We start from the raw sequence: 22,168 nt of genomic DNA, 5'->3' as shown, positions 1-22,168 counted from the left end.
TTCGTCATCCACCGGGCCGGGGACGTCGTTCTGCCGCATGCTTCTCGATCGGAATTTGCTGTCCTCGACAAAACTCCGACTTCCGCACTCTCTAGCCTGTCAGGTTTCTTGCTCTTCACGCCTTCGTTCCTCGTACTAAATGAGTTTTCCTTCACTATCCCCATTACTTTATCCTTAAGCATTTTTCTTTTTTCTTCGCTTATATTTTCACCTATTCCAGATTTATTCAGGCTGTCCAAACATAACTCTACGTCGAAAGTCTCGCCATTAATTTTTAATTTGTCCTTCACTAGTTTCGCGTAGTGACCGTTTGACCTTGCCGCTTTCAAAAAAGGCACTAACACTTTCCTCTTGCACTTCACTTCATAATCAAAGTCACTATCGATGCTAATATTAGAGTCTTTTAACTCACTCTTTTTGCTCATTATCATATCTTTTACCATAGAGTTCGCCAATTTGACTAGTATAGGCCGGTTAGCCCCACGTCTCACCTTGTAGACCTCTTTCACTTGTCAGTTACTAATATCTAATCCCATCCCCTCCCAGCACACAGTCAGTATCACCTCATACGTTTCCCAAGATTGCTCTCTTTTCTGTTCTTCGATCCCGAAAAATACTAAATTATTCTTCCGCTTCTCTTCTTCTAAGTCTTTCACTTTCCTCTTCAACATCATGTTCTCCTCTTGCAATTCTTCTATCTTCTTATTAATTTTGACGATGCTTTCCCTAAGATTTTCCGGATCCATTTTGCTCGAGACACTCACTTCACAATTCTTTAAACTTTAGAACGATTTGTTTGTACTATTTACTCTTCGCTACTTAATACGGCGCGCGGTCATTCACATCCAGCTCCATTCGTCGCTCAGTGAGAACTGACAACAGTTATGTTTACATGCAAATCTGTGATGTTTACCTGAAAGTAATGCAATGTAATAATGTTGTGCTGTACGGTATTTTATTGTAGAAAGTGCCTACTAAGAGATTTATTACGCCTACAGTACACTTGTCATTTCAAAATAATACTCTTTTCCCCATTTGGTAAGTGACTTTTGTGTCATACGATATATGAAATGAATAAATTCTATGATTTTTATGGAACAGATTATTTATCCATGTTGAATACGTAAATATAAATTAATGAGAAATATATTTTCACCCACTCTAGGTATTTTTTTTTATTTTATTGGGTTATTTTACGACGCTGTATCAACATCGTCGGTTATTTAGCGTCTGAATGAAATGAAGGTGATAATGACGGTGAAATGAGTCCCGGGTCCAGCACCGAAAGTTACCCAGCATTTGCTCGTATTGGGTTGAGGGAAAACCCCGGAAAAAACCTCAACCAGGTAACTTACCCCGACCGGGATTCGAGCCCGGGCCACTTGATTTCGCGGCCAGACGCGCTGACCGTTACTCCACAGGTGTGGACCACTCTAGGTATGCTATGGTGTTAGTGTGATAATGTGTTGTTTGCTTTCCGTTACTTTGTGCAGTTGCAGAGATGTGAGGTGGAGAAATTGTGAAATTATACCGGAGACAGGTGCCTCGAGAGAACTTGCCCCCCCCCCCCAACATTACTCAACTTGGGCTCAACGAAATTTTAATCGTAGTCTCTACAAAACACATGAACATGCTATTTAAGAAAAAGTGTTACTTTCTAAAAGTACACAAAATGGATGGTATTGATTTACGCAGCAACACAGCATCTTAGTGGGCAACATGTTCAGTTTGTGTTTAGATAAGGGTGCAAATACTCACAGTAGCTGACGCGCTCTTCAAACCCCATTAACGACAACATATACAAGAGAGCTATGTTTTCTTCACCTTTTTCGTATTTAAATTCTGTATTGCAATGCAATTCTTTGTCACTAAATAAGTTAGCAGACGCTGCTCACCTGCGTTCTGCGTGATAGTTCCGCAGTAGCTCTCTGTTAGTGTTGAAGAGCACCCCATAGTGCCCTGTACAAGAGGACACCCAGACCGGCAACGACGGCGTCTTCAGTCTTGAGCCAGGCTGTCGAGATTCTTCGCACTTCCCCTCAGTATATTCATCCCAAACTAGGAGCCCAACCTCGCTCCGAGTAAGTATACCAAATTGAGGCATGGCCTGGAAAAAGAAAAACTAATGTAGCAAAATTCAATCAATGATCTACAAAACAAAACATAAATGTTGCATTCTCATTTGCAGAATTATTTTTTGTTATTCCTCACAAGATCACTTAAACTTTCCACAATTGAGGAGTTGAGATCAAAAACGGGAATTGCCATCAATTTTGAGCGACCCTACATCGTTCAATGTAAAAATGGAAGTTGTCACTTGCGTGGAACATTGTAGTCTCTAGCGTTAAGTTGAAAAACGGGACTTGTCAAGTGACTAGTCCCCTTCTTGTAACAAAGCGTTTCGTGCATTTCGAGATACAGTAATTAAACAAAATGACCCAGCTTTCTAAGATCATGGGAGTGAGTTGTGAGACACTGAAGGCAACCCAATGGGATAGTGTTTTATTGACGTGTCAACTTGTTTATAAATATAATTGTGTGCTTTAATGTTTATATAACAATAGTAATATAACACCAAAAAAAGATTACCGTATTTAATTTAATTACTATTTTTTTATTAAATTCTGTTCCTTTAGATCAGTGATGTCAACTGATGCCCATAGGAGCAAGCGCGCGCTTTAGAGCTCAGGAGAGCCTGAGCGCTTTACAGCGGAAAGGAAAGAGACAGACGAAAGAGGTGGTATATGCCGCTTAGTCGACCTATATACAGAGGTGGCCAGCACTGATTCAATAGATAAAGGGAAAAGAACTTATTAAAACTGTATCCATGTTAATTTTTTAATTTGTCTGAGAAGTATAAGTGCATTATAAGAATGTAAGTTTTAATTTTAATGCTCATTTTTCGCAAGTTTGCTTTTTTATTCAAAAGGAATATTTTCTCTACTTTTTTACAGAAAAGTGAAATTTTCAGATACGTTTCTTTAGTAGCCTTACAGGTACTAAAACATTGTATTCGTAGATCTAATATATCGTAAACACGTATTACTGAAGATAGTGTATTAAAATGTTTGAAAATATTCGCATGGAAAATGTTTGTAAGGAAATGAATTAACAAAGCGTTACATCACAAACAAAAGATATGTGCCTATGTGTTGGTAAAACGTCAGCTCTATACCTTCAGCAGATTTCGAGATAATTTAATATTCTGATAACAGAAAGTTGCGCACCAATATCACCTAAAAGCATAATGCGATAAGAGTTTTATTATGTAATATTAGTTACAGTTAAAACATATACCTAGACAACTTTGCTTTGTACTATAATATTGTTTATGCTCGACCATGCCTAAATGTAGTAATTATACACCTGGTAGCAGTCCTTTAATGCATGTCATTAAAGTACACCTACTCATTAAAGTACAGGTGTTCAGCCAATGACAACTCAGCTTACAGGTGTTCAGCCAATGACAAGTCAGCTTTGTACCGTTATAAACCGCAAGTATCGATTATTCTCGGATATGCAATCGAAAGACAATTAGCGAAAAGTCACGGAGGCTGGAAATCCAATACTGTTGCAGAAGGTTATGTTCTGTTACTATAATAATTAGCGTTAATTGTAAATAATATTCAAATAAATTCAATTTGTCATCTCGTTTTTCAATGTCGAATTCAATAATCAAGATTATATCAAGTTTAACGGGATTACATCAAGGTCAATGACATTATTGTTCCTCGGAAAAAAATCAATACTTTCGCGTCTGCGCACATCTCACAATTCACGACCTAGAACAAGGTCACTTCCGATCTTGTCAGATACAAATAAAATGTATACATCTGAATAATTTCAAGTTAGAAATATGGTCGAGCATAAAAAGTCGTATGAAACTCGCCTATAATGGTAATTAAGAAGCTCGTTTGAAAATTATGAAACTCGCTTACGCTCGTTTCATAAACATCCATACTCGCTTCTTAATTACTATCATTATAGGCTCGTTGCATAATGTACTATTTGATTACTTTTATAAGGCTAAAGATACCATCAATATCAATTTCAACTTAACATGTCATATTCAGTGTCTTTCTTTGGGATAACACTTTCTTTATGAATGATGTGTTTAATTCACTTAGTACAGTATAGTTGTAGTTATTATGGATTTTGTATGAATATTCCTTCTTTACTCTTTATTATGTTATTAACGTTTAAAACACAACTGCAATATTAGGCTACGAAATAGATGGTAGTACTTTTGTTTTACAGACAGTATAGAAAATAACAAACAGAAAGAAGCCATATAAAAACAACGACATAAAATTTCACGTTCCGTTTGAAGATTGTGCACTACTGTTTTCTTAATCCAACAGGCTGCTTATTCCTCCTAGCATACCTAGCGCTTGATACCCGCGCACGACGTTAAGGTCAGAAAAATGCGCTTGCTTTGACATCACTGCTTTAGATCAAAAAGGGGACATAGCAACAGTATTCAAAACAATTTTCTGTATGTTATGTTTTATAAAAAAAAATTAACTCCTTGTCGGACAAGAAGACCTGGCGAAGTGCAAAGTAACAATACTGTACCAAAAACAAGGGGTTGAAGCAAGTACAATGTAGTCTGTGAAGTTTTTTTTTTTGTGTGTTTTTCTGAAAAATGACCTCCGCATGACCAGTCTCGTTTTTTGTTATCTCAGTGCCTCAATTGTAGCATAAGAGAAAATATACAAATCTAGTACAGAACTGTAAGAGGGGGAGAAGAAAGCTATTTGGAGACAGAGGAAGGAAAAATAAATAAATGAAAAGAGAAAAAAAATGGATAAAAATCAATTATTGCCAAGACAGTAGCAATTCAAAAATATATCGGCAAAGTGTTGTTTTTAACAGATCTAAGAACCCCTGCTAAGTACCGCATCAATCCTCTACTACAGTGCTACTTTGGGATGGTTTGGGCGCAACACTGCACAGCGGATTCACTTTCCGATGAGATCATGAATTATTTTCTCCATTGATCTAATCCTTCCAGCCACCCTACGGCTCTGAGGTTTACTTAACCTCTAACAGAATTGAGTGCCCTGGAAATTTCCTTGGGGCAAAGCGACGGGTACGTAGGGCTGACATCCCTACTGCCAATTATGACAATTAGGTGTGTGTGACCTTTAACCTCCCGCCACCCTCAGGGCCGATTTTGTCTGTGCAGTTTACAAAGGGTATACTTTGTCAGATCTTTGCATTCGTACAATTTCCTGAGGGTGGGGGGGGGGGGGCTTTACTCTGCAAGATCTATTATACAAAGTGAAGTAAATTCAGACTTTCACGATCCTTAAAAGAAAACAGAACAACATTATCAGCACTTATTAAATGTAATACTACTGTTAGTAGAATCTCCTCATCTTCATATTTCAACCATAGCGTTACTTACAACTGAATGAAAACGGTTTCGTCAACAAAAACATTGCAGGCATGGATGTCAAAGACTAGGTGTACGAGGACAGCCATATGCAAAGTCCACACTGGTCTAATTTTAACTAACATTTTAATTCTATCATATATAAGTAGTGGCCGGATTTTTATGTAATTACATATTATATTCCTTTCAACCTAACCGTATATAAATAGCAAATCTTTGTAAATCTTGTAAGTACCATTAATATATTAAATTCGATACTACCTATTTTTACATATTTGCCCCACATTACATACTATGGCTTGGTATTACATAAATCTACATATTTAGGAGTTTTATTCATTTTTACTTCTCTGAAATGAAAAAAAAAAACTTCTGCTGGGGAAGTTTACAATTTGAAATACACAGATTTAAAAATCGTTTTTACCTATCCAAGAAAGAATATATTTCGGGACGAAACATAAGTCCTTAGTTCCTGGACGTAATAGAGGCACTCACCCCATACCGCCCACTGTAAATATGAGTGAACAAAAGGCAACAATTCTCATACAAATACCTTGTATTGTAAAAAATCACTCAGAAAGTAGCGTTGCCTTTATGCGGTGGATGGGACGAGGACGACATGATTTGTCTCAAATTGTTCTGCACACGTCTTAACAAGCCGTTCCCATGCAATTTGCAACCTTACCCACCCTCTTCCTAATCCTTCCAGGGAAAACCCGTGTCAAGTTTGACATGAGACTTTCAGGTTACTGCTTGACCTCTTTATTTTAAATTTAGTAGACTTATAAGGAAATTGGATTTTCCGACCAATTAGAAAGTAGGGTTCTCGGCTGGAATAATCTTACCCTTCTGAATGAGGCAGGAATGTCACTTTTCAAACAACAGTTTGTAAATACTTATAGTTTGAGGTTTTAGTGCTTGCAGTACTGTTGTGTCATTCATTTCACTCAGTTCTCTAGTTTTAGTACTTACAGTATAAAGTGCAAGTGAGTTTATCTACTGCTTTTAACTAACTAAAATGGCCCCTGTATCTTCAACGCTAACGACAAAAATAAAATCATGGATTGCGATGGACGAAGCTTTCACTACAGATGGAAAAATAGTAATGTGTCAACTATGCGGTAAAAAAGTCGGGTGCTCTATGAAATCACAACTGGAGAGTCTTGCCTATCCTATATCTGCCAGATATTGATATTAAATATTTTCATGATTTTACATATTTCGGTACATATTTAGCTTATTTCTCTTACATAAATATGTACACATTTCACACCTTGATATTACATAAGAATCCGGTCTCTATATATAAGAAACAAAAATGCTTACAGGCAACTCGATACATCTGTTTGGTAGCCGGTACACCAAAAACAGATGTACAATAAAAATTAACAATTACAGTACAAAACTATTAGTTATTTTCTCTACAGCGACAATGTAAGTGCACTTGTGTACAAATGCAGTCTTTAACTAACCATGCTGCTTTTTAACTTTCCAAAAAGGACAAACACGAGCCGCTGCCGTCGTGGTTTAAAAATTGAGGAGGGCCGTAAATGAGCACATATCACTTCTGAATTATTCGTGATCTTAGACGTTATATATTTTGTTTGTGCGTTTATTAGACTATTTCGCCTATTTTAGGTACTTGTAACAGTGAAGTTACTTCTTATTATAATACAGTATATTGAGCATCACTAGTAGGAAGGAGAACCGTCACAGTTCATCATGCACCAAAATGGCATAATTGTCGGTACCGTAGACTGATGCTTTCTGACGGAGATTTGATAAATGTACGTATAAATTGTGTAACTTTGTGTTAAGCAATAAGTACTATTTACTTTTCGTCACAATGTTTCTGGTAAAAGTCAATTAATAAACCATCTAGAGTGAATGGAAAAGACTGCGGGTTCAGTCAATCTTTGCAAGATACAAGTGAAGTCTTGGCTAGTCTTGCTTCGGCTTAGTGATGTGATCCACGAAAAGCATCGTAACCCTATTCAATCTCTGTTACGAATGGATCCTTAGTTAGAGTCTGAGAACTTCTGCATATCTGGAAAACTTCTACCTATATCAACAGTTCCAAATATATTGACTGTTATTACCGAATGGATAAAGTAAAATTTCTTAACCTTTTCTATTAATTTAAATTTTAAATTAAATTTGTTAAAAATTATGCTTTCGTATTTTTGCATGGGCGCGTCTTAACTGACAGCCACGATTGACCGAAGTGAAACTCGCTTCCAACATACAAACTTTTGCAGAATAAACAGAGGACATACACTAAATATAGGATAAACAGAGGATATGCGTACGTTGAATATGCTTCGACTACAGCCTGATCACTACTTACATAATGGTCCTCATCACCCACGTATACGACTCCGTTGTGAAGGTAGGGAGTAGCGCGTCCAGTGAGCAGAAGGGTAACAATGCAGTGCGAACCCTCTTCAACTCCTGTCACCAAGTATGCCTTCTCATCGTCCAAGTCTGTTCTAATCCTGTTTCATTAATGGAATATTATTAGTTAAATTAATGATATATAGTTACGTACAGGGTGTTAAAAATAACGTTTACAACGTTTCAGGGATGATGGAGGAGGTAAAAACAAACATCTTTTGTATGTGACAAAACTTTGGCAGATGCTCCGTTCATTGTGTACGTAAGTGTTAGTGTAATCCATAAGGAACGAGACCAATTGTCGTTTTAGAGGCGGTGTTCGAACTGCCGCCCATTGAAGGCATTGCACAACTGGTACCTTCGTACTATGGAGTGTCTGCAATGCTCAAGAAGGCCAACATTGTCTCTAATAACATGTGCAGCTTCAATAACGCGAGCAACTAAGTCTTCTGCCGTATCGATTGGTGTCTCATACACAAGACGTTTCATGTCTCCCCACAAAAATAAATCCAGTGGGTTAGGTCCGGTGATCGAGGTGGCCACTGTACCTGCCCACCCCTGCCAATCCAACTATCGGGGAATGTAGCATTTAGGTGCTTCCTGACACGACGATCAAAGTGTGAAGGGTCACTGTCATGCTGAAACCATATTCGTTCTCTGATGTTCAATGGGATATTTTCTAAAAGTTCTGGTAGGACGTCGCGTAGAAAAACAAAATAATTACCACCGTGGAGACTGTTAGGGATCCTTTTAACTTGTTGCAGACACAGCAGTACAAACAGAACTAACCAGTGTGTGTTGTGACGGAAGTCAAGCCATCTATTCCTTCAGGCCATCTTGCGGCAAAACGACGCATCTGCTAAAGTTTTGTCACTTAAAAAAGATGTTTGTTTTTATCTCCTCTATCATCCCTGAAACGTTGTAAACGCTATTTTTAACATCCTGTGTAGTCGTTATAATGATATTTACAATATGGAAGTTAAAGCTCTAGTCAACTGCCCGAAGACAAGTTGATACCTCATAAGTGACACCAATAAGGTACATTCATGAGGCAACTAAATCAGAAGACATTGGAGTAAGGTGACCAGCTCCTTCTCCTTCATTGCATACATCGCTGACTAATAACATGATACATTAATCAGACTTCAGATGCATACAAACAATTGTTCTTCCTCTGACACACACCGTCAAGTGAGACGTACTGCCTGATAATGGGTGTACATAATTATCAGCCGGAATCTCAATCAGAGGTTTACATTTCGTATAAAGTGAAAAAAATTATATTTATCAAGATCACAGATTTTTTAAGAATTATGGGCAATAAAAATTTTTGAGCTATGAAGACACAAATTTGAAGTCCGTGTACTGTATGCTGTACCATATTAAGTGTATATAATATATTCAACGTAAATTATTTAATTGTGTTCTGAGTTACACTAATTTGTTTTTTTTTTTTTAACTTTTAATATTTTGGTAGTCCTGAAAGTACACCTACGGTAAGAAGCTCGAAATCATACCATTCAGAAGAGCTACATCAATATACCAGTAAATAGAGACACAAATGAAGTATTTTTCTGTAACTTCCATAAGGAAACATAAATGTTTAATAATAAGTTGTTAATATAATCTAACACCACTCACTTGCTGATCCCACGTGTTAAGACAGCACTGTAGAGGATGAGTAATGCTCCTGGACCTGGATCATCCTCAAACTGCAATATTAAACATTATACATTAGTATAATCGTGCATTACTTATATGCCAATAAATATCATTTTCACAAGTAATGTATTGATTACCAATGTAAGCACATTCATATCCGTTATAAAGTACAGAGTTCTCGCCTCCCACAGTGCGCATAAGCCGATTGCATGCGTGCAGCCATCTCAGCCTATTGTAAGTTACGGAAGGATTAGTCATTAGTACGTAATGTAGTGCAAGTAATTGAGGGGTTTGCCGGAAAAAGGGCGTATACGTCAACATGGTGAATTGAGATACAGGCAATCTAAGATTTTAAAACGCACCTGAATAAAATGTTATACAGATAGTGAACAAAATTATACATTAAATTAAAAATCTTAGCGAGTATATATGTTTTGTAGCATTTAGGCAGATATTATTAAATTTCCCTATATTTGTACCGTATAAAACTTCGGTCTATACGCCCTTTATCCATATAATGATTTGCTTAGGGGATTTAATGTAGATTTCAGATTTAAATTTCACACGGGATTGAAACAAAGATATATTTTATGACGTTTATTATCTACTTCTAAAGTAATTTACATTATTTCCGATATACTGAGTAGACATCAAGTACGCAAAGCAAAATCTCTGAATGTAACAGAAAAAGAAAATCTCCATTTTGTGTGAACATAAATAAATAAAATTTATTCTTTTTATAATCCTGATAACAATAAGCCCAAAAATCTCTTTACAGAACATAAAATATTTCCGTCTGAATCTATGAGTTCCATAAGTTTATTTACTCTTAAAGCAAGGACAATAATGAACACAAAAAGCAGTCAAAGGAAACAACTGGACTGACTAAATTGAAGTCTACAATATATTTGCTTAGTCTCTACCAAGAGAAAACACACACAGTACAGTATGCGGTAACGCGCAGCACTAGCTCTGCTTGTAGACTGACTGACTAAGTCGCGCACGCACGCACGCACGCAGCCCTGTCCTGCAGGTATGTACAGTACAATCAAAACAAAATTTCGCTACTATAATTAGCGAATTATTCACTACATTTTAAACCGTTTTCCCGAAGAAGGGCGTGGAAGTCTATCCGCCTTTCTTCCGGCAAACCCCTCAATTGTTTTTTTTTTATTTTTTTTAGAAGACTGAAGAAATTGCTCATTTATGCGTAGTGTAGTGCAAGTTACAGTGTTTTTCTGATTCCTTGAGAATGGTATATAGAATATTTCAGTAAGTTTTTGTAGTTGTAAGTTATGTAAAAAGTGGGAGGGGGAAATGACCGACAAGTCACTTCAAACATTTCGCAAGAAGAGATTAGTCAAGTGTTTCAGAACAATCTTCGAAGATTTCAGAAATATATTTAAGCAGAAGGGTGACACTTTGAACGTCTCTTGTGACACAGGCAAATGCACTTGTATTCATTTTTAAGTTGTTTGTAAACATTTTCAGCGCCAATGAGGTTTTAGATGCTAAAAGTTATATCACAATCTAGTATATGCAGTCACGAAGCTCAATACGTAGTAAATATGCATCCATAGATAGTTGCTAACCACTAGGATCGCTACTATCGCCTCATTACAGACAATGCAAAATAGTACCGGCACAGTCTATTGTTCCTAGCATCCTCACAACCCAAGCTTCGTGACTGTATATACAGAGTGTCCGGGGGAAAGACCTGACGAAAAAGAAGTAATTATATAATCTGAAACTATTACAGTTATTACCTCAATGTTTTCACAGTTAGAAAGAGAAACTTAATAAGTTTTGTTACCTAGCAGCATGTTACGCGCATGCGCATACCTATGCGCTAGGAGAAAACGAGAAAAAGCTTGTTCTGCAACCGTATGTAGTCAGTCTTGCTCTGAGAGCTGGGAACGCAAGTTGTGCGTGTATCGAACACCCGAACAATATTTTCCACAGTAGGGGAAGCAGAATGCGCTTTATGGATGGCTGAATTTAAGTCAGTCAAGCGTGTACAACGTCGTTTCCAAACGGACAAGAGCTCACAGTGACAGATAACACATACCTGGATATGCTGCGAAATTACGCTGTCTCACAACTACCACCAGAAACCGTGTTTCAACAGGACGGAGGCCCTTACACACTATGCTAACCGTGTGCGCACATTTCCTGACCGTTGGATTGGGAGAGGCGGACCTAAGCCATGGCCACCACAGTTCGCCGGACATGACTCCACTGGATTTCTTTCCGTGAGATTTTGTGAAAATTATTAAAAAATTGTTATGTTTTATTTAACGACGCTCGCAACTGCAAATGTTATATCAGCATCGCCGGATGTGCCGGAATTTTGTCCCGCAGGAGTTTTTTTACATGCCAGTAAATCTACTGACATGAGCCTGTCGCATTTAAGCACACTTAAATGCCATCGACCTGGCCCGGTATCGAACCCGCAACCTTGGGCATAGAAGGCCAGCGCTATACCAACTTGCCAACCAGGTCGACCGATTTTGTGAAAGACAAAGTGTATGGCACTCCTGTGACCGATATTGCAGAGTTACGTGGCCGAATCTACGAAGCAATAGGACTAGTCATACCGGAGATGCTTTCGCGTGTGTGACAGGAGATTGAGTATCGCCTGGACATAACCCGGGCCACAAATGATGCTCATATAGAGGTGCATTAAAACTTATTGTGTTTCCTTTTGTAACTGTCTAAACATCATGACAATAAATGCAATAGTTTCAGAGATATAATTATTTCTTTTTCGTCAGGTCTTTTCCGAACGTCCTGTACTAGACCGTGGTTATATTCTAGAAACGGCGACCGATTTCGCGGTAACTGTGCACGGCGTAAAACAGAAAATGTTGAGTTTGCTGTGTAGGAGAAGCTTCATAATTATATAGAGGACCCTGGCCTGCATTGTAACTATAGATTAAGTTATAGCTACTTGTATTCTTTCTATGAGAAAACGTTCTCTTCTCCTTTGAATATACTGCATTAATATCTAGAGAAGGAGCTCATTTCACTGTCTCCGTTATTTCTGTTTCTCTCTAGTGTGATAAAATTCCCATGTTTATTAGAAATTTCTAATGTTTTCATTTAATATGTTTCTACATACCGGCGGCAAAAAAATACAAAATTCACCCCCAATATTGTTATACACTTGAGATTAGTTTTGTCCGAAATAATTTTGGACAAAAAATTGTTTTGTTTTTTTTTTTTCGAAAATAAAGAAAGAAAGAGCACAGTAAGTTATTTTATAGCTATCATTAAACCATAAACTGCATCTTTAATGCAAAAAGATTGCAAGGAATTGTTGATTGGAACGTTTAAATGGCTGGTGGTTCTGTGGTTATATGGAATTGGATATTTATAGGTTCTGTTGTGTAGGAAATAAATTAAGGATCGTTAAGCATGTAGCATTATTGAGAGTTATTTTATTTGTATCCTTTATGCTACGTTGCGGGTTGCATCGGCTAAGGAGCAATCATATGTTGCTGGTTGCATCGACGCGCTACCGCTAAGGAGCAAGATGAGCGTAGAATATTACAGAATTAGAACGGACTTGTTCCTGAGTAGGTACACACTTAAACTTTCCACGTTAAAAATTATTACAGTACTTACCACGTGGGTGTATCGTTTGATGAAAATCTGTAGATCTTCCAAGTCAGTAAACTCAAATATATTTAGCTGAAACAAAGAAAACACAAAGATAATAATAATAATAATAATAATAATAATAATAATAATAATAATAATAATAATAAATATAATAATAATAGTTTTTATATTAAAAGTCAAGGCATTACTATATCAAATATTCTATAGCGTTATAATTTTATTCAATCCCCATCCTTAGTTTCATTTCCACCTTCCCATTCGAGGAAGAGAGTTTCAAATCACCATAGTTTCTTACTTTTTCTGTAACGCCGTCTTGTAGGTATTTGTGGCTCTGGGGTATGTGGACTATGTCTTGGGGTAGAACTACAGAACACTTGCTCTTTTCTCCAATCCTCCACAGAATATCAGCAATCGCTATCCAGAGTGCTTCTATCTGCCTTGCTCGAGATGGTTTTAGCATCCTGTTGGACAAAAAGAAAAACGCGCATCACAGTCCAGCACTTTATCAAATTCACAAGTAAAACAGCATCATTATTACATGAATTGTGAATCAAATATTTAATTTCAATTTAACAATTGGTGTCCAATTTAGGTAAAATTGGTTTATATTTTATGAAATTAAATTTATGGAAAACACATAGACTGAAAAAAATGTGTTGTTTCAATTTTACTGCCGTTTGTTTCAGTAAAACTGTTTGTGTGTATATAATAATAAGATTGAAACGAATTTTTGACAAACATTTTGCAACAAATATTAAGTTAATGTAGTTCATTTCAGTATTGTGTTATACAGTGCAGGCAGTTTAAAAGTCCCGAAATATTGTTGGCCTGTCGAAGGCCCAATAATCATGCAATCGCTGGCATTCCCTTCCATGAAAAAGCGACGATCTTCTCGCCTGCAATCAGTCGTGAGTGAGATTTCATTTCAGAGTTTAGTAGTGTTGTGCAATGGTAAGATATTCACTGCTTCGTCACCTGACATAGTTAGGAACATTAAATGCTGACGTTTGAGATGGGCAGGGCATATAGCATGTATGGGCGAAACCAAAAATGTATATGGAGTGTTAGTTGGGAGGCCGGAGGAAAAAGACGTTTGGGGAGGCCGAGACGTAGATGGGAGGATAATATATAAATGGATTTGAGGGAGATGGGATATGATGATAGGGAGTGGATTAAACTTCCTCAGGATAGGGACCGATGGCGGGCTTGTGTGAGGACGGCAATGAACCACCGAGTTCCTTAAAAGCCATTTGTAAGTAAGTAAATAAGTAATAATAATAATAATAATAACAATAATAATAATAATAATAATAATAATAATAATAATAATAATATTTATTTATTCTGGCGAAGTTAAGGCCTTCTCTTCCACTTAGCAAGAAACAAAAGAAGCTGATACAATTTGCAGTAATACAAGTAAGTATTATTGTTGTAGTGTAGTGTTGTATTGCTAATAATAATGATAATGATAATAATAATAATAATAATAATAATAACAATAATAATAACAATATGCAGGGAACTGTGAATCAGGTGCGACAAGATTATTTCGACAATATTACAGTGATTGGTTGAAACTGAACGAATCCATATATGGAATTGGTCACAGATTGCATTAGTGAAATAGTCAACAGATGACAATAACAATCCACCGATAATTTATCAAAGACAGTAAAGATGTGTTCCATTGAAAAATGTGCTTATTGTGCGTGTTCTCATTCGGTCATAGGATCTTCCCTTGAAATTCAACGACAGTTCAGGACGAAGTTTGGAGGGGTGCAGTAAGAAATACACGAACCCCAATTACACGCGTGAAAGTGGGAGTATGATGTAGTATGGTGCGCTATATCTGGCTTAAGGAATATAGGACCATTTTTCTTCCGGATACGGTTGACACTAACGCATAAAAGAAGATGCTTGGAGAGATTGCTGAGCAACTTCTTAACGTAGAACTGACGCAAGAATATTTTGAGCAAGTTGGGGCGACCTACTGTACAGCTGTCAAAAAAAAAAAAAAAAGTGGCCGCACTCGTGAACAGCGAATATTTTCAAAGTCCACTTCGGGTCGCGGCGATGTTACACGATGCATGTGCTTGTACAAGCAGTTCCGGAACTATGAAAGTGTTCCATATCTGCGCCTCGTAGACCAGCAGTACAGTGCTTGTTTAATGATTCAAAGGTCGTGGGTTCGGGCCTTCTTCAAGTTTTCATTTTATTTTTAATCGTTCTTTAGCGATGTAAATGATATTCAAATTATCATTCATATCCAGTTATCGTTCTTTATGGATATCACGTTATTTATATTTTGTTATCGTTCTTTAGAGATATGAATAAAATTCAGTTCATCATTTGTATTCTGTTATCGTATTATAACGATATGAATAATAATTATTATTGTATCTCCAATGGGGGTTAGACCTATTTTACATATGTATGTTAGGGCTATAGTTTTATACACAAAAAAGATAGGCATAAAGAGAAATGGAAAAGAAAATTAAATTAGCTTACGCGATGTAAACAAAACATAAACAATCCGTAAATTAGGCGTTGCGATTGCAAAACAAATATCAGGTATCAATTTGAAACATACAAAAACATTAACAACACACATACGTAACACTTCTATAACACAAATATGCAGCTTTCCATACCATACATCATAAATTAATACACAATAGTCACACAAACACAATCAAACTATAATTACGACATTGCGACGACATCAAGCATCCCATAACTGACTCACATACATAACAAATCAAGCATCCGTTGCAACACATACACTTCAACATAGTAACCACACTTTTAAAAGTTACAAATTTGGCTCCAAGAAGAAGAAATAGGACACTGTTACTAATTACTATTCTTCTACAATTTCTTAAATACATCTGTAATAAATCTGTGAAATTCCGATATGAATAATATTCACGTTTTTTATATTGTTATCGTTCTTTAGCGATTTAAATAATATTCAAGTTATCATTTATATTCTGTTTTCCCTCATTAGCATTATAAAACAATATTCAAGTTATTTATATTGTTATTGTTCTTTCGCAATATATTAATTAAACAAACCGATATTTATCATTTATATTGTGTTATCGTTCTTTAGTGATACTGTATAAATAATATTCAAGTTATTTATATTGTAATCGTTCTTTAGCGATATAAATAACATAAATTTAATATTAGGTTTGGAAAAATCCAGTTGCATAATACTGGTATTAGTTTTTCTTTTTGTATTATTACATTATACTATCTTGAACCACAATAAAATGAAAAGGACTAACGAGGAATTGAACCTGAGACGTTGACATCTAAATTCCGACGTTCGTCCTCTGAGCTACGAGAGCAAAAGTGTGGAAACATTTTCGGAAAAATTGGCCCAATCACACTCTAAGATTTTCTGATGATTCGTAGAAGCTAGTCCAGGATGCGGGGGGCAAAGGCTAATTGAGATTTCCCGGTCTCTGACTGGGTCAAACATCCTGATAGAATTAATATTTAACCCTTGCCGTGACTGTCGGTGAAGTCCGGAGGGCCCAATTAGTCAAATCTACTCTCCTCATCTCCACGCTTGGGCCCCCTGGAATTTAATAAGATGAGAAAGAGATAGTGGTGTGCGGAAAGCAACGGGATGTTACCGCATTTAGGCCTATCCTTCCCAAGAAAACTGCAAACATGAACAAAGGAAGCTTTAAATAGAAGAAGAAGGATCTTCTGCAGACCTCTGGAAAAAGAACTAAGGAAGAGACTAGTGAAGTGCATTGTGTGGAGTGTGGCATTGTATGGGGAAAGAACATGGACATTACGACGAAATGAAGAGAAACGAATTGAAGCATTTGAAATGTGGATGTGGAGAAGAACGGTGCGTGTAAAGTGGACAGACAGAATAAGAAAAAAAATTGTGTTTGAAAAAGTGAGTGAAGAAAGAATGATGCTGAAACTGATTAGAAAGAGAAAAAGGAATTGGTTGGGTCTCTGGTTGAAAAGAATAATAGACGACATTAGGATACGTGGATCATATGCGGAGACTAAGAGGAAGGCAGAAAATAGGAAAGATTGGAGATTGCTGGATTTGCAATGAAAGACCTGCCCATGGACAGAACATTTATGTGTGTATGTTCAGAATGCTTGGAATATCGTGTCTAAGAACAGTCGCTATTTGCAAAGACTAGTCAATTCCATGCCCACTCGGCTGCAAGATGATCGAGATAAGAGGAAGATAGACTAAATATTGAATTGTGGCTTTTTGTTTTGTTTTTTGAACGCATAAGTGTTTGAATGTTTTAAGGCCGACGCCAGTAAATTTGTTATGTTTATGCCACGAAAGATATTTTATTGAGAATAAAATCTTTTTTCTTTCCATTTGCAGCCACAATATCATAATGATAATGATAAAGTCATGGCATAATATATTAATGAACCTGATGTTAATTACTAAAATAATCATAAAAGAGAAAGGAGCCATTATGTCTAGTTTGTCTCTCAAAAACAGAACAAAAAAGGACATAAAAAGCACGAGGTTGTAGTCGAACGCAGGACCTCATGAACAAGAGGCCTGAACGCTACCATTATGCTACCGAATAACACACAGTATACTTCAATTATAACTGTAGATATCAGGCAACGTGGTCCAACAACATGTAACATCGCCTGTCTCCGAATTGTAGCGAAGATACTCGAAGGGAACTTTGTTTCAGGAGAGCGGCCACTTTTTCTTTTGACAGCTGTACATCCAAAGAGTCAATAAAACAATATTTTGACAATAGAATCATCTGTGGCGATCAAGTTCGTCCGATTTTACCAGCTTTGGTTTCTTTTTGTGGGGTTATCTTACAGATAGGGATTTCCATGATAGACCCCAAACGCCGGAACAGCTGGAGGACAGAGAAATTAAGAACATTCATGGTATGATGTCGACACGCGTAAAAGAATGCATGAAGCGTCGCGTCTAAATGTGCCTACCGAACAAAGGCGGTCACTTCCAACGCCTGATGTGATGTGCAAGTGTTTCACATGAACAAGACAAGTCTCCTGCGAATTTTACCATTTTTCCTTTATTTGCTTGTGAATTGTAGGCAAAAGATTGGGTACGGTGTATAAGAATCTCTCAGCCTCGCATGCATGATAAGCAAATACCTTATTTGATGGCAAAGTTCAACTAATTTGCGTCCTACTAAAATTGCACCATTCAATGCCAATTTTTTTTATGAGACCTGAATAATTAATTATTTTACATTTATTGATATGCTCTGGCATAAATAAACATTTAGTAAATAAATGAATACGCAAACATATATTTCAAACATATATATATATATATATATATATATATATAAAATTTGAACTGGTAATGGAAATTACGGGAAAAAGGCTGAACGGATTTTAATAAATGACCCCTCATTTTGAAGCTTAGAACTCAACGTTTTTCAGGAAAATAGTAGTTTTCAGTGAAATGTCAATTTTTCAACTAATATTTTCCTATTTTTCAAAATCCATCTGTCGTCAGTTTTGAGACCTAGCTAATTGCATTTCAGAATAAAACAAAACACACGCTACAGTAAACAATATTACACGAAGGCCATGATCTACAAGAATGCTGACATATTTAGAGCTCAAATAAAATTGGTTATTAAAAACTTAACTTACTAAAATTAATTTACAGGTTCGATTCTGTGATGTGTAATTTTCTGGGTACAGCTGTGTATTGGATATTAAAAACTACAAAACTTGAGGTGGTTTGATGATATTATTACCATTAGAAATGAAATATTATTGTAGTTAATGCCATGATGTGACTATTTTTAATTAAATATACATATTAATGCTATATTGATGATATGAAAGTGAAACGTTTTGGGGTTATATAAGTAGATGTAGAGAATAAATTAGATTTTGATTTCTATATTTTACTGAGTGGCGGCTATATAATATATATAGTATATGTTACTGAAAGCTATAAAACTTATGTAAGATAATAAATTATTAAAAATCAAATATTTTTATAGTTATTAATCAAGTGGGGTTGGGTCTTTTTCATATATTTAATGGCGGTGTGGTGTAGATATTTATATGCGTGGTTCTCTTCAGTATTGGCTCGAGAGAGAGTATGTTTCATTATTATGGAAGCAAATAACTTTCAGAATGTCTGGTATTCTTCATTTAAAATAAATCTGAAAAATGTTTATTTGAACGTCTAATGAACTTAGTCTGCAGCATTTGCTGCACAAGCCACTAGTTTTATATAATAATGAGAAATATCGTCTACTTTAAAGTATATTCTGCCTCGTTGTAGCCTTTCAACTTAGATGAACACGTTCACTTACTTGTTGTGACAATTTCAAACATAAAATAACCGAAGACAAAGGAAAAGAGTCGCAACAGCAGAGAAATGAGACAGCGATCTGCTATTATCCAGCCGTCGCGTGTTAAATAATGAGTATATGTAAGAAGCAAATTTCAAGACAAAAGAATGATGATGAGGCCATAACGAAGCTATGCTGAAAAGATAATGGCACAAAAAATTAAAATATTGTACTCTGAGGAAAATCACTCATACGAGTACTTGCAGTCGCCTTTTCTACAAAAACATCTCACAGATACCAACAGCTGGGATGCCGATTCCTTTGTGACAGTCAGTCCGCTGGCTGAGTAAGCTACGACTTGTGGGAGATATTTCCTCTCCTTGCTTCTTCTTTGTTGTTTTCGTTCAAATAGGGATATGCGAAGTTTTACAGTTAGATGGCAGGAGCGTTCCATGCGGCATAACATGCTGTAGGGCTATATTATGTCATATGCTACAGTTGATTACGTTCTCCCATTTGTTGGTTTTCTGTGCGTGTCAAAATTATATTTATAATTATTTTGTATAAACTAGTATAATGTAATATAATTCAGTATTTTCTTATCTCATAATTTAATTCAATTTATAATAAATAACAGCGTAAACTTGTGTAATACTGAGCGATTCCCCTAAAGAGATGGATGGAGAAATCTGCAGTATGCAGAATATAGATACGAGTAAATTGAATATTCATGAACATAAACGAGAACTTTGAGAACGAGGTGCACGAATAAAAAAAAATAAAACATATAGGAACTTCGTGGAAGGTGAATATTACATCTTTAATCATTAGTATTGTAAGTACCATACGCTAAAAACAAGATATACAGCCACCAATGTGTTTTTTTTTTATTGGAAAGGGACTATAGAGATTGAATTCCTCGTATTTTTTTTCTCTAGTTGCAGAAAGATCAAATGCAATTTTTGATAAGATGATATAATGATTGCAGTAATATCACGATTATTCCTGTGTTTTGTAGGTTAAGAATATGCGGTTTAGAATACTATGTAGGATGATTTTGAAAATTTGAAGTTAAAACATGGTTTTAATAATTAGTCTACAGCACATTAAAAAATATTTACGAAATAGATTTCACTATGGATTGTCCTGGATAATAAACATGCCAGTTAATCGAGAGTTTACTGCAGACGTAAAATTCGGAGACTTCTAGAAGTACTGAATATAACCAAAGCTAACATAGCTTGCGTCGAGGTTGCGTATGTTTTCATTAATTTTCTTTTCCCTCTTCCAAAATCAAACTGTAGCCAGCAATTCCTTACTTGAAGTAGTTACTTTGTTTAATACTAGCACTTTCGAGGCGCAATTTAATTAGTTAAATTTTTAAGGTTTGAAGCATATATTCAGAATATTTTGGGACTTAAATGAAGACAAAAGGCTTTTCCTGGCTTTTACATATAGGAACACGACAAAAATTTGACATTTTGAGTTGTTTTTAAGAGTATTTAATGCACTAATACACTATGTAAATCCTCAACATTTATATACCGGAAAACAAATGCACACGCAAAGCGTATCCCACAAAGTACACGCGCGCTATCTGTTGGTGCTAGTTCAGGATATCCCTAATTGTTCTCAGTGTAAAGGAAAATTCCTAAGCGGGGCAAATTTCAGCTTGATTTGTAGCTCTCACAAGTTCAATCGACCCTGTGATTGCTCATCAGACTGTGGTCGTCAGCACTCGCTGAAATGTGCAAAGAGTAAGAGGTATCGTCCCGTGTGCACCGGCGTGCAGCAGGAAGAGGTAGAGAGCATACCCGCTAGCAGCTACGAGTGCAACATAGCACACTGTGTTCTCCGCGGGTAAGAGACGCTAGCCCCAGCGTGCTCTGTGCTGACGACCCCTGGTCTAGGGTCACCGATTCGCGAGACTGAAGTTTAGAACGCACATAGCATATGTGACGTCATGATCCATAGGGTGGGATGACATTTCGAGAGTACAGTTCGTTTCGTAAGAAATTACATTACCGCCTTTCTCATCTTGCTTGGCGTGCAATCACCATATGTCAGCCGTGGCGAAAATGTGATCGTGCGCTGAGCCACTGTGTAACCTGCAACGTGCATAGCACCTATGGAGGGAGGCGGACACCCGAAGGGGAAGTGAAGCAACTGTCTGACTTATTAACGGATTTTCATTTTCCTTACGTCAAGCACTTAAATATAATTTTATACAGTATAAGGTTACGCTTAGGAATAAAAAGAGAGATTACTTGAAGGAGAAACTGAATGAGATAGAAACAAATAGTAAAAATAAAAACATTAGAGATTTATATAAGGGCATAAAGGAATTCAAGAATGGATATCAGGCAAGGGTAAACGTGATCAAGGATGAGAATGGTGACTTGCTTGCAGACAGATGGAAAAACTATTTTGCACAACTACTAAATATACATAGGCCAAATAGAAATGATCGGGACGAAATTGAAATACAAACTGCTGAGCCATTTATACACAAACCCACACTTTCTGAAGTCGAAATTGCAATAGAAAATTTGAAAAATTATAAGTCTCCAGGTATCGATCAAATTCTAGCAGAATTAATACAAGAGGGTGGAAGCGCATTATCTAACGAAATTTATAAGCTTGTACTTGCTATTTGGGAAAAGGAAATTGTACCAGAACAATGGAAGGAGTCCATAATCGTACCTATCTTTAAGAAGGGGGACAAGACTAACTGTAGTAACTTTCGAGGAATATCACTTTTGTTGACGGCGTACAAAATTTT

The 22,168-nt window shown here is 36.4% G+C and overlaps 1 protein-coding gene across 3 annotated transcripts in view; it reads right to left on the bottom strand.

The window, feature by feature from the left end:
* LOC138691055 (inactive ubiquitin carboxyl-terminal hydrolase MINDY-4B) overlaps positions 1-22,168 on the bottom strand; it is a 102,944-nt gene that overhangs the window by 12,888 nt on the left and 67,888 nt on the right. For all 3 annotated transcript variants that reach the window (XM_069812718.1, XM_069812720.1, XM_069812719.1), the window contains 5 exons: positions 13,374-13,539; positions 13,082-13,147; positions 9,434-9,504; positions 7,746-7,893; positions 1,896-2,107 (listed from right to left, as the gene is read on the bottom strand). In XM_069812718.1, coding sequence (XP_069668819.1) covers positions 1,896-2,107; positions 7,746-7,893; positions 9,434-9,504; positions 13,082-13,147; positions 13,374-13,539 — 663 coding nt within the window. The remainder of the gene's footprint in view (positions 1-1,895; positions 2,108-7,745; positions 7,894-9,433; positions 9,505-13,081; positions 13,148-13,373; positions 13,540-22,168) is intronic.

The sequence above is a fragment of the Periplaneta americana genome, chromosome 16 (assembly GCF_040183065.1).
Source record: "Periplaneta americana isolate PAMFEO1 chromosome 16, P.americana_PAMFEO1_priV1, whole genome shotgun sequence".
Taxonomy (NCBI): Eukaryota; Metazoa; Arthropoda; class Insecta; order Blattodea; family Blattidae; genus Periplaneta; species Periplaneta americana.
This window is presented reverse-complemented; position numbering and strand designations above follow the sequence as displayed.